Source organism: Xenia sp. Carnegie-2017, unplaced genomic scaffold (genome assembly GCF_021976095.1).
Source record: "Xenia sp. Carnegie-2017 unplaced genomic scaffold, XeniaSp_v1 HiC_scaffold_23, whole genome shotgun sequence".
Classification (NCBI taxonomy): Eukaryota; Metazoa; Cnidaria; class Anthozoa; order Malacalcyonacea; family Xeniidae; genus Xenia; species Xenia sp. Carnegie-2017.
In genome coordinates, this window is record NW_025813486.1 from 9,859,619 (window position 1) to 9,871,848 (window position 12,230).

A 12,230-nucleotide genomic window follows, 5' to 3' on the forward strand; every position below is an offset into this window, starting at 1 on the left:
ATATACTTATCAATTTGACTAGTTAAGCAATCAACATTGATGCTTCATATTCCTGCATTGATTTGCAAACATCTTTTTTGTACATTATCATAGTGCTAGCTTGGGTTTTAGCTAATATCAAAAATTTGATCAAAAGAAAATATTCATGATGTTAGAGCTTGTGTATGTTTTTGAAAGATATGTTCAAATTATGTGTAATATGACCAATATAAAAGAAATTTAATTCAGTCTGCCAATAATTTTGATTTTTCCTGTCACTTAAAAGAGAAAAGTATTCAGTATGTAATTCACTCTAAATAAGAAAGATTGCATCACAGTTTAAAATAAGCTATAAAGTTTTGTAAATTGCAGAAGTATATCAATTTGAGTTAAGGCACCATTGACATGTAGAAGGTATTCTTTCAATTTTTTAATGTCCAGGAAACAGTTATTACGACATGGTCTCTTGATTCTGTTTGAAACTTAAACCTGTACCAGACACCGATCCTTGGTAAATTAATTAGACATTAGTTACATATAGTAATAGTTAAGGTTCTGTCGAAGTTGCGGAGGAACTAACAGCAAGTGGTCACTAACTGGCATATATGTACATATTTTAATCGAACGTTTAATAAAACTTGATTTTTTAATACTAATGTTGTATGTTTTTATTCAATATAACTCGTTGAAAAAACTAGGAATTGTGATGAAATTGTTCAAAGGAATGCTTGATTATATTTAGAGATGACACAATTCGATTAATCGATGATACCTAGCGGGGGGAATGGGGGTGTGGGTGATTTTCGAATGAACATTAATAGTCAAAACAGGTTAATCGAAACGCAATAAAATGATAAAATAAAACATAACTTAACATAAAAATAAAATAAGAATAAAGTGATAAAATTAAATTTTAAAGAAATGAAGGTGGAATGAACCACGCAATTCAATACTAGTAAAAATGACTATTATTCGTTTGTTGTAGATAATCGACCATGCATATATAATTGCTCATCTCCAACTACAGATGCGTAAATAAAAAGGGAATGAATTAGCTTTCCGTCTTACGAACGACTGGTAAAAGAGGGTTTTTACCAGTCTTAGGGCATCTAACAGTATATTTGTTTCTGTGCTTCACCATTCTATGTAAATAAAACAAATGATGCACTTTGGGCATAGCACACAGAATCTTCTTAAACCTGGAAAGCCAGACGAAAGTCTGTTCAGCAGCCATTGTATTTCCGTTTGGGATTTCAGTTTTTAAAGGCAAAGGATTGTATTTCTCCAGGCATTTCTCGTCTTTGTGATTTTTGATATGAAGGCTATCAATTATTTTACGAATTGACAGCCATGCTTTATCCCATGGTTGAGACCATGGCAAAACTTTTTTCGCTGCTTGTAAGCCATCTAGGTGGCACATGTTGTCATATGAAAAAAAAACGGAACTCCAATTCATTGGGTTGATTTTCTTTAACATAATGCGCAGCCAAGAAAGACTTATCAAAAACACTTGAGAAGGGCTTTCAGATCTGAAAAAAACTAATTGTTATGTAAATGTATAATAAATACAAAGTTTTTCTGAAGATGCGCTTTTGTCAAGCATTCTCTTTGCTTACCTATAAAGAGGACTCCATTTATCGATTCTTCCTCCTCCTCTAACTATAAACAAATGCCCTCTTGACCACTTTTGAAGTCTTTGTTTTCCCCCAGTTTCCTTATTGCATTTTGTTTTTGTTGGTTCAACACAATCTCTTAAAATAGCTTTAATTGCATCTGGCTCATTATTAACGAACTCAGCATTGCCTATATGGTACAAATTAGCGTTAGCACTAGTTTTCAATTGTGTTTAGAAACGACACACAATACACAGCTTTTTTGTTCCATGCATTGTTCAAAAAGAATTAAACACCTACACAAGGCTTTCTAAGTTCTAACCGACAAGAAATTTGTCAAGAGATTTGGTTTTCATTTACAAAAGAATGACTTTGAGGCTTGAGGCCTGAAACTTTTGACGCCACACTTTTATAAACATTGAAAGTGCGAGAAGGCAAAGAAAAAGCACGCAGAATCAAAATAATCCAAAGTAACGACTTCCCCACCATCACGCGTGCATGTATAACTATAATACAAATGCTTTCATAAAAAGTTATTTTTCTATCTTAAAAAAATAATAAGTTATTAATTATCGTTACCAATGTATTGAAATTTCATCATATATATAATATGGATGAGTATAAAAAAATTCAAATTCATGCCGTCATTCACAAACCTGCTTTATAACACACTGTCTTTAACGACCACTTTTACGTTAGTAGGAAAACCTAGGTTTCACTGATATATATTACTATATTAGCTACAATGTAAAACTGTTTTTCATATTGCGAAATAAACAAATTTTAGACAAATATACCTTGTGACTCCACAACACTATTTCCTACTGGAAAAGTGTCGTCATCTTTATCAAGCTTTCCCAGTGTTTCGTCCATTTTTGACACGTCATTGTTATTAAGCAGACCTGTGTCGTCAATCAATTCTTCACCTATAAAATAGAGTAATTCTTTGTAGTAATTTTCTGTCAGCTCTGTAATACACATATCATTGAGCACAGAGATAAATTTAGAGAAAGGGGTACCAATTTCCCTGCAAAATACTATATACCAAAGCAAGAGCAGTTGTGATTAAGTGTAAAAGCTCTGTTAATGTATCTCGAATTGATCATGAAAAATCGGACTTTATTCTCAAGCATGATTATAGTCATGCCAATTTTGGAGTACATACCTATGTTACTTGGCTTCACACCACAATATTTTAAAAATCCACGCACACTAGTGGGTACATTAGGGGAGTTTTTTTCCAAATATTGCACATGCTGTTCGCAGAATGCCTTTCCATTCTGAGGCGACTCAGTGCATACATTAGGATAGTTCAGCAATGGAATACCTTTTACAAAATTCTGAAAACAATTTCATATAATATTATTAAGTTACGAAAAGCAAAGGAGTAATGTTATATCAAACTAAGATAAATATCTTTCTACGCATCATGCAATGAGGAAACATTAATTTCCATATTCCATCGGCAACCCATAGCCTTCCACATCCTATAAGTTTGATTACGAAAATATCTTAGCCTGATGAGAATCACAGCTATTTTCCAATAGAATATATTTATAGCTTTTAAACTAATTTTAAAATACAATTGCATCTAACTTACCGCGCTCTTTGCAAGTGTCAGAACAATCATCTGATGTATGCTCGTACAAACTTCTCGCCCTAATTTTGTCGATTTGTTCTAAAACTCTAGAAGAGTTCCCATCTTCTTTAAGCAAACCAAATAAGTCCAGTTGCCCCAATTCTCTCAACTCATTCTCCATCTCGCCGACCCAAAATGAAGCAGCAACTTGTTTCTCTCCAAAATCTTTATATAAAACGCAAATAATGCTTACCATCAAAAACTGTAACAACGTGATAACAGTAATACAGATATACAACATATCGTTCTCTTACTGCCATTGTATACTTTATTAAACGCTTCAGAAAAACCGTTAAATGATACCCAAGAATGACAACTATAGAAAACATGTTTCATTTGTAAAATCTACTTGCTATTTTAACATTAATTAATCAAGTGATTATATTGTAACTTACGCGAGTGACAGCTGCCACTGAAGCAAAGTTGAATCAACAAAACAGACATCCGTAGCCTCGATCATTTTTCTTTGTTTGGGATATAGCATCCAGCCATCTTTCCCATTACCGTACTTGGAATATCCATAAAGCAAATTACAGCGATTGTATCTAAGCGAAACTTTCACTCCATTGGTAGTTCCAGAAACATCGTGTACCTGAACTTTTACTGGCTTATTGTAGCTCACAAGATCATGGTTGCACTTAATACATTTGGAGCATGGAGGTGTAAATACATGCAACTTCCTATCTGTTGTACTAGGAACTTTTAATTTAGAAGCGGACTGTAAAAGAACATTTCCATCTTCTTCTTCTAAATTGGGACATACCAAAGCCAACACTTCTTTACGTACATTCACGGGGAGTACAAGCAAAGAAGACGCAACATTGGCAATAGAGCACACAAGTGACAACCCATATTTCAAAACAAGAACAAACAGAATTACATCAACATTTAGATCATTGCAAACTTTCAAATTAATAGATTGGATATCACTTAATATCCTCGACCCCACATATTCTTGATGTAGTTACTCGTTGACATCTTTTCGCAAATCGTCAACCGATTGACAATTTGTTACGCCTGCGCTTCGACATATTTTCAGCTTTTCCTAGTCAGAAATGATTTCGGCTTTCCCCAGTGACCAGTTAGAAATGACTTTGGCTTTTCCCAGTCAGAAGTCATGGGAAATACTATTATTATGCAAATTATGCAATCTCGATTGTAATTGGCTAAGAACCTACCTACACTGCTATAGGTGACATATCATATAATTGTCCATGCAAAATTGTAAATATAATGGCAGACTCTTGCTCGATATTTGCAAGCGTTTTGCAAACTTTTTTCGCTCGAATTATTGAGTATTAAGACGTAAAAATAAACGGAATGGGTTAAATTGTCAGTGAGGAGAGTTTTCATCGAGTATTTTCGGGAGAAAGACGAATGCGACACTGCGGACATTACGTCATTCGAGTGTGATAGTGTGATGTCGTGTGATGCATCACAATATTGCTAGCCAAAGTAGCAAAAAATATATCGCGCATCAGATGCTCTTGATCATTCAAATGTTCAGGTTTGTTGATTCTGTTGCTTAATGGTTCCAATATTTGTACTGATGGCCTGACATAAATTGGTTTATCTTTGATCACTTTGTGCACCATGAAGCCATTTAAGGTTTGGTTCGGTGCAAGACAGGGTGGATGCAATGTATTGTGGACCGACATTACGATTTCAATATCTATATTGTGATCTTTTAGTTTGTCACCAAACGCATTTCTCACATGCATCTCTATTTCATATCCCTTCCATTCTTTCATCAGCTGGAAGCCTAAAATAATATGACCATTTTCCACTAGATTGACTCTTGCACTTTGGCGGGGGACAACGTTTACATTTGGTCCTGACAAAAGGACTATGTCTCGTATGAAAGGACCACTTGACCCCTTCTTCATTTTTGATTGCTTTTTCCTTGAGGAGCTGCTGCTGTTCAAAATTCCCTTGTTATACTTCATAGCAGGAAAATATTGCCTTGGTTCTATGGACGAAACGGTGGCTAAACTGGTACCTGTGCTCGACATTGCTGTTGATTGTTGTAAATTTATGTCGTGTCCTCGGCCTCCGCGATTAAAAGATCGCGCCACTTCCTCGTTTATAGACGATAATTCAGAGTTTTTACGACATGGTGAAATAACTTCTGACAATTCTTCGACTCGAGCTAAAATGTTGTTAATAAGTTGACCTGCTCTTGGTGACCCGTTACTCGCATTCGCATCCATCTTACAATTGCTACTGTGAATTTGGCACCACGATGGGCACCCACACATGGCACCACATTCAACACAACAGTCATCACAATAATTATCATCATATTCAACTAAAATTTATCATTCAAAATAGACCAGGCAGAGAAAGGGGAGTAAGTCCCTCAACAGGACTTTATTGCTTTATTGTTTTTATCAATAAATTTCAGTTGAATGCGGTGATGAATTGTGCTGATGATTATGCTGTTGAAAGTAGTGCCAAACTCATATTAGTACCAAATATGCAGTGCTACATGACAGCCCTCGTCTGTCTCATGTCCAATCTTTAGGTAGTGCGTGCACTGGTTCTCGACCGGGATTTTTTTCTCGACCGGGATTTTTTTTCTCGACCGAGATTTTTTTCTCGACCGAGATTTTTTTCTCGACAGAGATTTTTTTTCTCGACCGAGATTTTTTTCTCGACGGAGATTTTTTTCTCGACCGGGATTTTTTTCTCGACCGGGATTTTTTTCTCGACCGGGATATTTGCTTTTCTGAACTACCATCTGCAAATTCTCAATGATAAACACGTGTTTCTCAACATCGGTTTGCTTTCTCAACGGAGATTTTTTTCTCGACCACCTTATTTCCGAAATGGCTTGCCATAGAAAACGAAATTTTTGTCGAGTTTTCGTTCAAAATTTTCGTTGCGGAAGTTTTCGTTCTAATTTTCGTCGATATGGACGATAGTGTGGCCTAGGCTTTATTTAGTATTGAAAACTAATGACTATCCAATGAATATCTCCTTGGTTACCAGATCAGTTGAATTTTAATTGACCTGGAATAACCGACTGATAAGCGGGGTGGCTTGACTGGTTCGACGGATAAAAGAGTCTATCAACGCCAAAAACGCTTATTTTATTGGTCAATGGCCAGATCAGTGGACAGTCTGGAATGGTCTCGACTGATAATAAGGGTGGCCGGACGTATAAGGGAGTCCAATTGCTATCTTGCAATTAGTTCATTTGAATTTTTGTTATATTGTGATTGGTTTGACGGATTTCGAATGATAGCCAACTGAACTAACATAGTCAAGAGTGGTGTCTGGAATGCGAGATAGATCATCGCATTGTGATTCACTTTAGCGTGGTTCGTATAATCTGTTTCATTGCATTTATTTGGAAAATCATTTACAAACTACAATGTTAAATATTGATATGTATGCTGCTGTTCAGACTGCAATTTCGCAAGAGAATGATAAATCACTGAATGAATTGAAATTGCGTTTGAATGAGGAATATTGTGGGGCGACTAAAATGCCGAGAGCGTAATTTTTATCATTGCTTTTGAAAGGCGAAACATCATTGAGCAGAGAGTGCGTAAGCAACACGAGGACAAAGGAAATGTATGCATGGCCTTAAGGTATCCAGCCATTAATATCAATTTATGCGACTATGAGATGTGGTTTTTGTCTATTGACTGTTGTATGAATTTTAATGAAGCAGATTTCATTTTGTGCATTGTATACTGAAAATCTACGGCTTGGGCTTTTAATTTTATTATAAATATTGACATAAATTCAGCGAATAGTGAATTTATATTTGAACTTTGAATTATCTTCTACATGTAACTACGTAGCTATGTTAGATAATTCCTGGCCAGTTAGTTAAATTTTTGTTGGATGACTTTTTGTTGCTAATAGGAACACGACTTTTTTATCCAATTTAGATAAGAAGTATCTGGCAACTGTCTCTACAGTTCAGTGTCATTGCTTTTGGCAGGTGATAACAGATTATTGCATATTTTGAGGCAGTTAACATCACTTGAGCTGTTTTTGAATGCTACTTTTTACTGCCAACATCCTTTATTTTCCTCAATTGTTGAACAGCATAAAGAATTCAACAACACCTCAAAGAATATTTTACCTTTGACAGTATCTCAAGACTGTCTAGATTCTGGTTTTGTAGGTGTTGATCTTGTCAAAAAGGAGGCCTTTTTGAATTGTCATGACCAAAAGTGGTCATCATTTCTATGCATTTTAGCTCTTTCTTCTGTGTTGGAGACAAAAATTTTTACCCAGGTGTGGAGAGAGCCGGCCTAAATCAATATTCAACTCTCTCGTTTGTCCAAGAAGAATAGTTAAAGAATCAGCCGATGCAATTCATCTTTTGTTTTGTTATAAAGGGGTAGTTAAATCAGATCAATGTTTCCAACCTAATCATTTTATTCCTCTAGTTTTTTTCCTAGCAAAACTAAAAGGACAATTTCTGGTCCAACATGCCCAGTGCCTTCTAAAAAAGCAAAAGCAGAAAAAAAGTCTGGGAATATCAGTAAGTTTTTTTCAAAAATGGAAAAACCAAATCATTACAAGTGAGGTTTCTTGTACCAGGGTTTCTGAACAAACCATTGAAGATTTACAGGTAAAGCCTAACTTTGGTCACAATTTTGATGTAGCTACTTACTACGAAAGAGCTAAAGGTTTGAAAATGTCTGATATTTGTTTGCTTATTAAAAATGTTTTTAAACCAGATGAAAATTACACTTTTCCTCCTTTAAGTGAGAACAATAAAAGGTCTTTTAAATATGAATGGCTCAAAGATTTTACCTGGCTGTGTTATTCACCAAAGGAAGATGGTGCTTATTGCTTATCATGTGTTCTTTTTGGACATCAATTCCCCAGTAAATGCTCGAGAATAAGCAAGCTATTTCGTTCACCTTTTCGTTTTTGGAATGATGCTGTAGGTACATTTAGGCGACATGCTGGAAATTGTAAGGGGGAAAAATGGGACTACATGCATTTACTTCTCCAATTTTTAATAATATACGATCTCAAATGTCAGGTGTAGCTCAACTTATTGAAAATATCTTAGATACTAACATAAAACTTGAAATTGAGCAAAATAGGAAAATTCTTAAGCAAATTGTTGATACAGTTCTTTTTTGTGGAAGGCTTGGCATTGGATTACGAGGTCATTGTGATGATGCTCAATTTCACCCAGAGTTCGGTTGCTATTCAGTCAATGGCAATGTTTGTAATTTTGTTGAATCTTTAAATTTTAGAGTTAGAGCTGGTGATCAAACTTTGAAAAATCATTTGCTCAAATGTGGCAAGAATAAAAGTTATATTTCCAAGACCAGTCAAAACAAAATCATCAATTGTATTGGTCAGGTAATATCAGAAGATATTATAAACGAGACAAAAAAAAATAGATATTATTCTATCATTGCAGATGAAGCTGCTGATTCTTCTCACAAAGAGCAATTGTCCCTTGTTCTACGGTTTGTTGACTCTTCAATGAATGTTAAAGAAGAGTTCATGTGTTTCCTGCATTGCAAATGGGGGTTGAGTGGTCAACAACTTTCAAAGCTTATTTTAGAAACTCTAGAGAAATTTGCCTTACCCATTATGGATTGCAGGGGACAAGGTTATGATGGTGCAGGGGCTGTTTCTGGGCATATAAATGGTTTAGCAGCCCACATTTTAAGAACTAATCCTAAAGCTCTTTACACTCACTGTTACAGTCATCGACTAAATTTGTGTGTCTGTGACACTCTTTCTAACGTTGAAATTAATAACATGTTATCTGTTGTTTCTCAAGCAGCCAATTTTATCAACATATCACAGACACGCAACATACCCTTTGCTGTGCATGTTAAAAAGTCAGATGTTCGGACCAAGAAGGCAAAACTGGTAAGTCTTTGTAAAACCAGATGGGTTGAGCGAGTTGACGGTCTTGACACGTTTCAACAATTGTTTATTCCTTTAATCGACACTCTTCAGGACATGATAAACAATGTAAGTGAGAGGTGAAGCCTTCCCTTGCTGCTGATGCTTCCCAGTTACTTTCATTAGTTACTCAATTTCATTTTATTGTTGCTCTAGTTATTACAAGAAATATTCTTGATGCGACTCTTCCAGTCACGCAATTGTTGCAGGGAAAAACTATTGATGTTATGGATGGTTTTCATTTGATAACCACTTTGAAGAATGATGTAGCCAACATGAGGAAAAGCATTAATTTTTATCATAACACTTGGTATGAAGAGGCTTTAAAACTTGCTGAAGAGGTGAACGTTCAAGAAACAAAAAAGCGAATTGCTGGAAGACAAACTATGCGATCTAATCCCCCCAGTCAATCATTCAAAGAACATTATAAACTAACCATCGCTATTCCGTTATTAGACCATCTTCAAACATCTTTGAGCACTAGGTTTAACTTGGATAGTGTTAATGTGTACCGCGGATTATCTATCGTTCCCGTCAAAATGATGACTCTGTCGGACAAAGGAATTGATTGGAAAGAACAGTTTAAAAGTGTTGCAAAATTTTATCATGATGACTTGCCCAACCCCCTTGGCTTAGATTCTGAATTAAGGCAATGGCGTTTATGGCATATAGTTTAAAATATAGGAAGTGTCAGACTGTAAGAAATACTTGTGCATGCCTTCTTATTAGTGTTAAAACTAAGTCAATTGGCATGGGCCATAGCTAGAGAACTAAATGGGGAGAGGGGAGGTTTGTTTTTTCATATATTTATTTGAGCTTGACTGATTTCTTTAGAAAGCCAAATCATTTTCAAAAGGAATCAGTCTGACGCTACTGAATATAAGAATAAACACACTCCCCATTTATTGTTTTGGCTATGGCTCTGCAATTGGCTACTAAACAACTATGGTTATGAAGGGCATAACATCTTCTAACAAATGCACTGAACAAAGTTTGATATACAGGTTTTTATTTTTCTAAATCTAGACAATGTAGTTTGTAAAGAGTTTGACAGGCTGAAGGATAAATATAGAAGATGCATTAAAAAGCAAGAGTTGGCGACACGGTCAGGGAGTGGGGCAAGTAAGAAATTGCCAACTTATGAATATTTCGTTGAGTTGTCCTTTTTGCGTGATGTGATGACTGGACGAAAAACTGAAACCAACGTCCCAATTGAAATTGCCGAGAATCCTGATGTGCTCTCCACCGATGAGGATAGACCATTTACATCATTTTCATCAATCACTGTGGACAATTCCCATGCAAAACTTGAAATTTCAGACTCAAAACCTCTTCAAAAGACTCGGAAAAGGCGATCAGATCAGATTGACGATCTTTTGGCCTTAAGCCTTGCCAATGATATAGCAAATGCTAAAAATGGTGATTCAAAAAAGAGAACTAACCCAGAAGACCAGGACATTCTTTTCTGTTCCAGTTTGGTTACTACCTTTAGGAATTTGACAGGAAAGAAAAACAAATTGGCTAAGATCAAAGTATTGCAAGTTCTTGCTGAGTTTGAAGATGATGACGAAATGTAACAGAATGTTTTTTCCATAAACTTTTTCAAGAAATTTATTGTTACAAATAACTTTACGTTTGCATGCGTTAACTACCACGTTATGTTATAAAAACAGTGACAAAACTAATAAATGATTCTTTGATTTAGTTAATCTTCGTTTTGAAAACAATCAACTGTAGCATGTACTGCGTTCCACTGCCAGCGTACTTGTCCTTTTGGGGACATGAAGTAGTTTTAAAATCTTCTAACAAGCTTTGCATCACGAGAGTAGTTGTTTGACCCAGCGTTGCTGACATCTCTTAAACCCTCATCTGATTGTGTCACTTTTCTCCATTCTCCAAGCTCTCTTCCGTTTTCTGTGTCGTTGTCCACGAAACCAGCTGGACAGTATTTTGTGTTGTGCAAAAAAGACCTTCCAGCCATAAGATAATTGTGCAGAGCGATTACTGCTTTTGTAACTTGAATAACCATTTCAACTCTGGCGTGAATTGGTCGACGAAATACCCGAAATCGTGCTGCTACAATTCCAAACGCATTTTCAATTACCCTCCTCGCTCGAGACAACCGATAATTGAATACCCGCTCAGATATTCCCAAGGCTTCTCTAGGTACGGTTTCATGATATTTTGCTGTAACTGAAACGCCTCATCTGCCACTATGACAAATGGATAGCATTTTTGAGTGGAAGGGAATGCCTCGGGCCTAGGGATGCCTAAACTGTTTTTCTTAATTGATTCACCCATTGTACTGTAAGAAAATACACCACCGTCACTATTCCGTCCTGAGTCACCAATATCAACCAATGTGAACTGGGAGTTTGCATTGCAAACAGCCATTAAGACAATAGAATGGGTTTTCTTATAATTAAAGAACATCGATCCAGAGTTAGCTGGTGCCTGCATCACGACGTGTTTTCCATCAAGCGCACCAATGCAGTCTGGGGAAAATTCCATTTAATTTCAAACCCCTGTGCTATGCACTTCCACTCTGCCTCATTGCTTGGACATTTCATGAATACCAATGACAGTACTTTCCACAGTGCTTCACATGTTGAAAAGATGATTCGTCCAACAGTGGTTGGGCTCATTCAAAAGTTCATCCCTATGGTTGTTTGAGAATCTCCTGTAGTTAATACCTGAGTGTTACACAAAGTCGCTCACTAGGCCCTATACATTCCCGAGTTATGCAAGACTTCTGTATCTCTGGAGCAATCATAGTCAAAAGTTCTTCATATTGAACAGGAGTCATACGAAAATATTTGAAAAAAAATTCTTCATCAAATAATCGTAAATCTTGGACTAATAAATAGAATTCTCCTTTAGTTTTGCGTTCTTGAAATATTTTTCGTACCCATACTGACTTTTTATTTTTATTTCCTTTAGTCATCCTTCTTTTTAACAAGAAAAGAAGAAGTGTGTTTTTACTGACAACCGCCATGTTATGATTATAATCAAGATTCGCGCCATGCTTCGTTTCGCTAACCGCCAAAGTGGAGAATGTAACACGTATATGCATACGATACGCTACGTCGCGTTTTGCT

The 12,230-nt window shown here is 36.0% G+C and overlaps 1 protein-coding gene across 3 annotated transcripts; it reads left to right on the top strand.

Annotated features, from left to right (window-relative positions):
• Positions 1–6,550: 6,550 nt before the first annotated feature.
• Positions 6,551–9,481, top strand: LOC124447973 (52 kDa repressor of the inhibitor of the protein kinase-like). 3 transcript variants are annotated; one of them, XM_046998978.1, is made up of 4 exons: positions 6,551–6,827; positions 7,134–7,186; positions 7,641–9,201; positions 9,289–9,481. In XM_046998978.1, the coding sequence occupies exons 3-4, from the start codon at positions 8,188–8,190 to the stop codon at positions 9,376–9,378; spliced, it is 1,104 nt and encodes a 367-aa protein (XP_046854934.1). In that variant the 5' UTR covers positions 6,551–6,827; positions 7,134–7,186; positions 7,641–8,187; the 3' UTR covers positions 9,379–9,481. The 3 variants fall into 3 exon arrangements, with proteins under 3 accessions (XP_046854934.1, XP_046854933.1, XP_046854935.1); XM_046998977.1 differs by having other exon boundaries at positions 7,134–9,201; XM_046998979.1 differs by having other exon boundaries at positions 7,134–9,096.
• The last annotated feature ends 2,749 nt before the right edge of the window (positions 9,482–12,230 follow it).

What these genes read in the sequence shown, in the direction of transcription:
- LOC124447973 (XM_046998977.1), top strand. Translation starts at nt 8,188, where the DNA reads ATGGGACTACATGCATTTACTTCTCCAATTTTTAATAATATACGATCT. An exon ending in TTCAGGACATGATAAACAAT is followed by an intron (nt 9,202 to 9,288) that starts GTAAGTGAGAGG and finishes TTGTTGCTCTAG; the next exon opens with TTATTACAAGAAATATTCTT.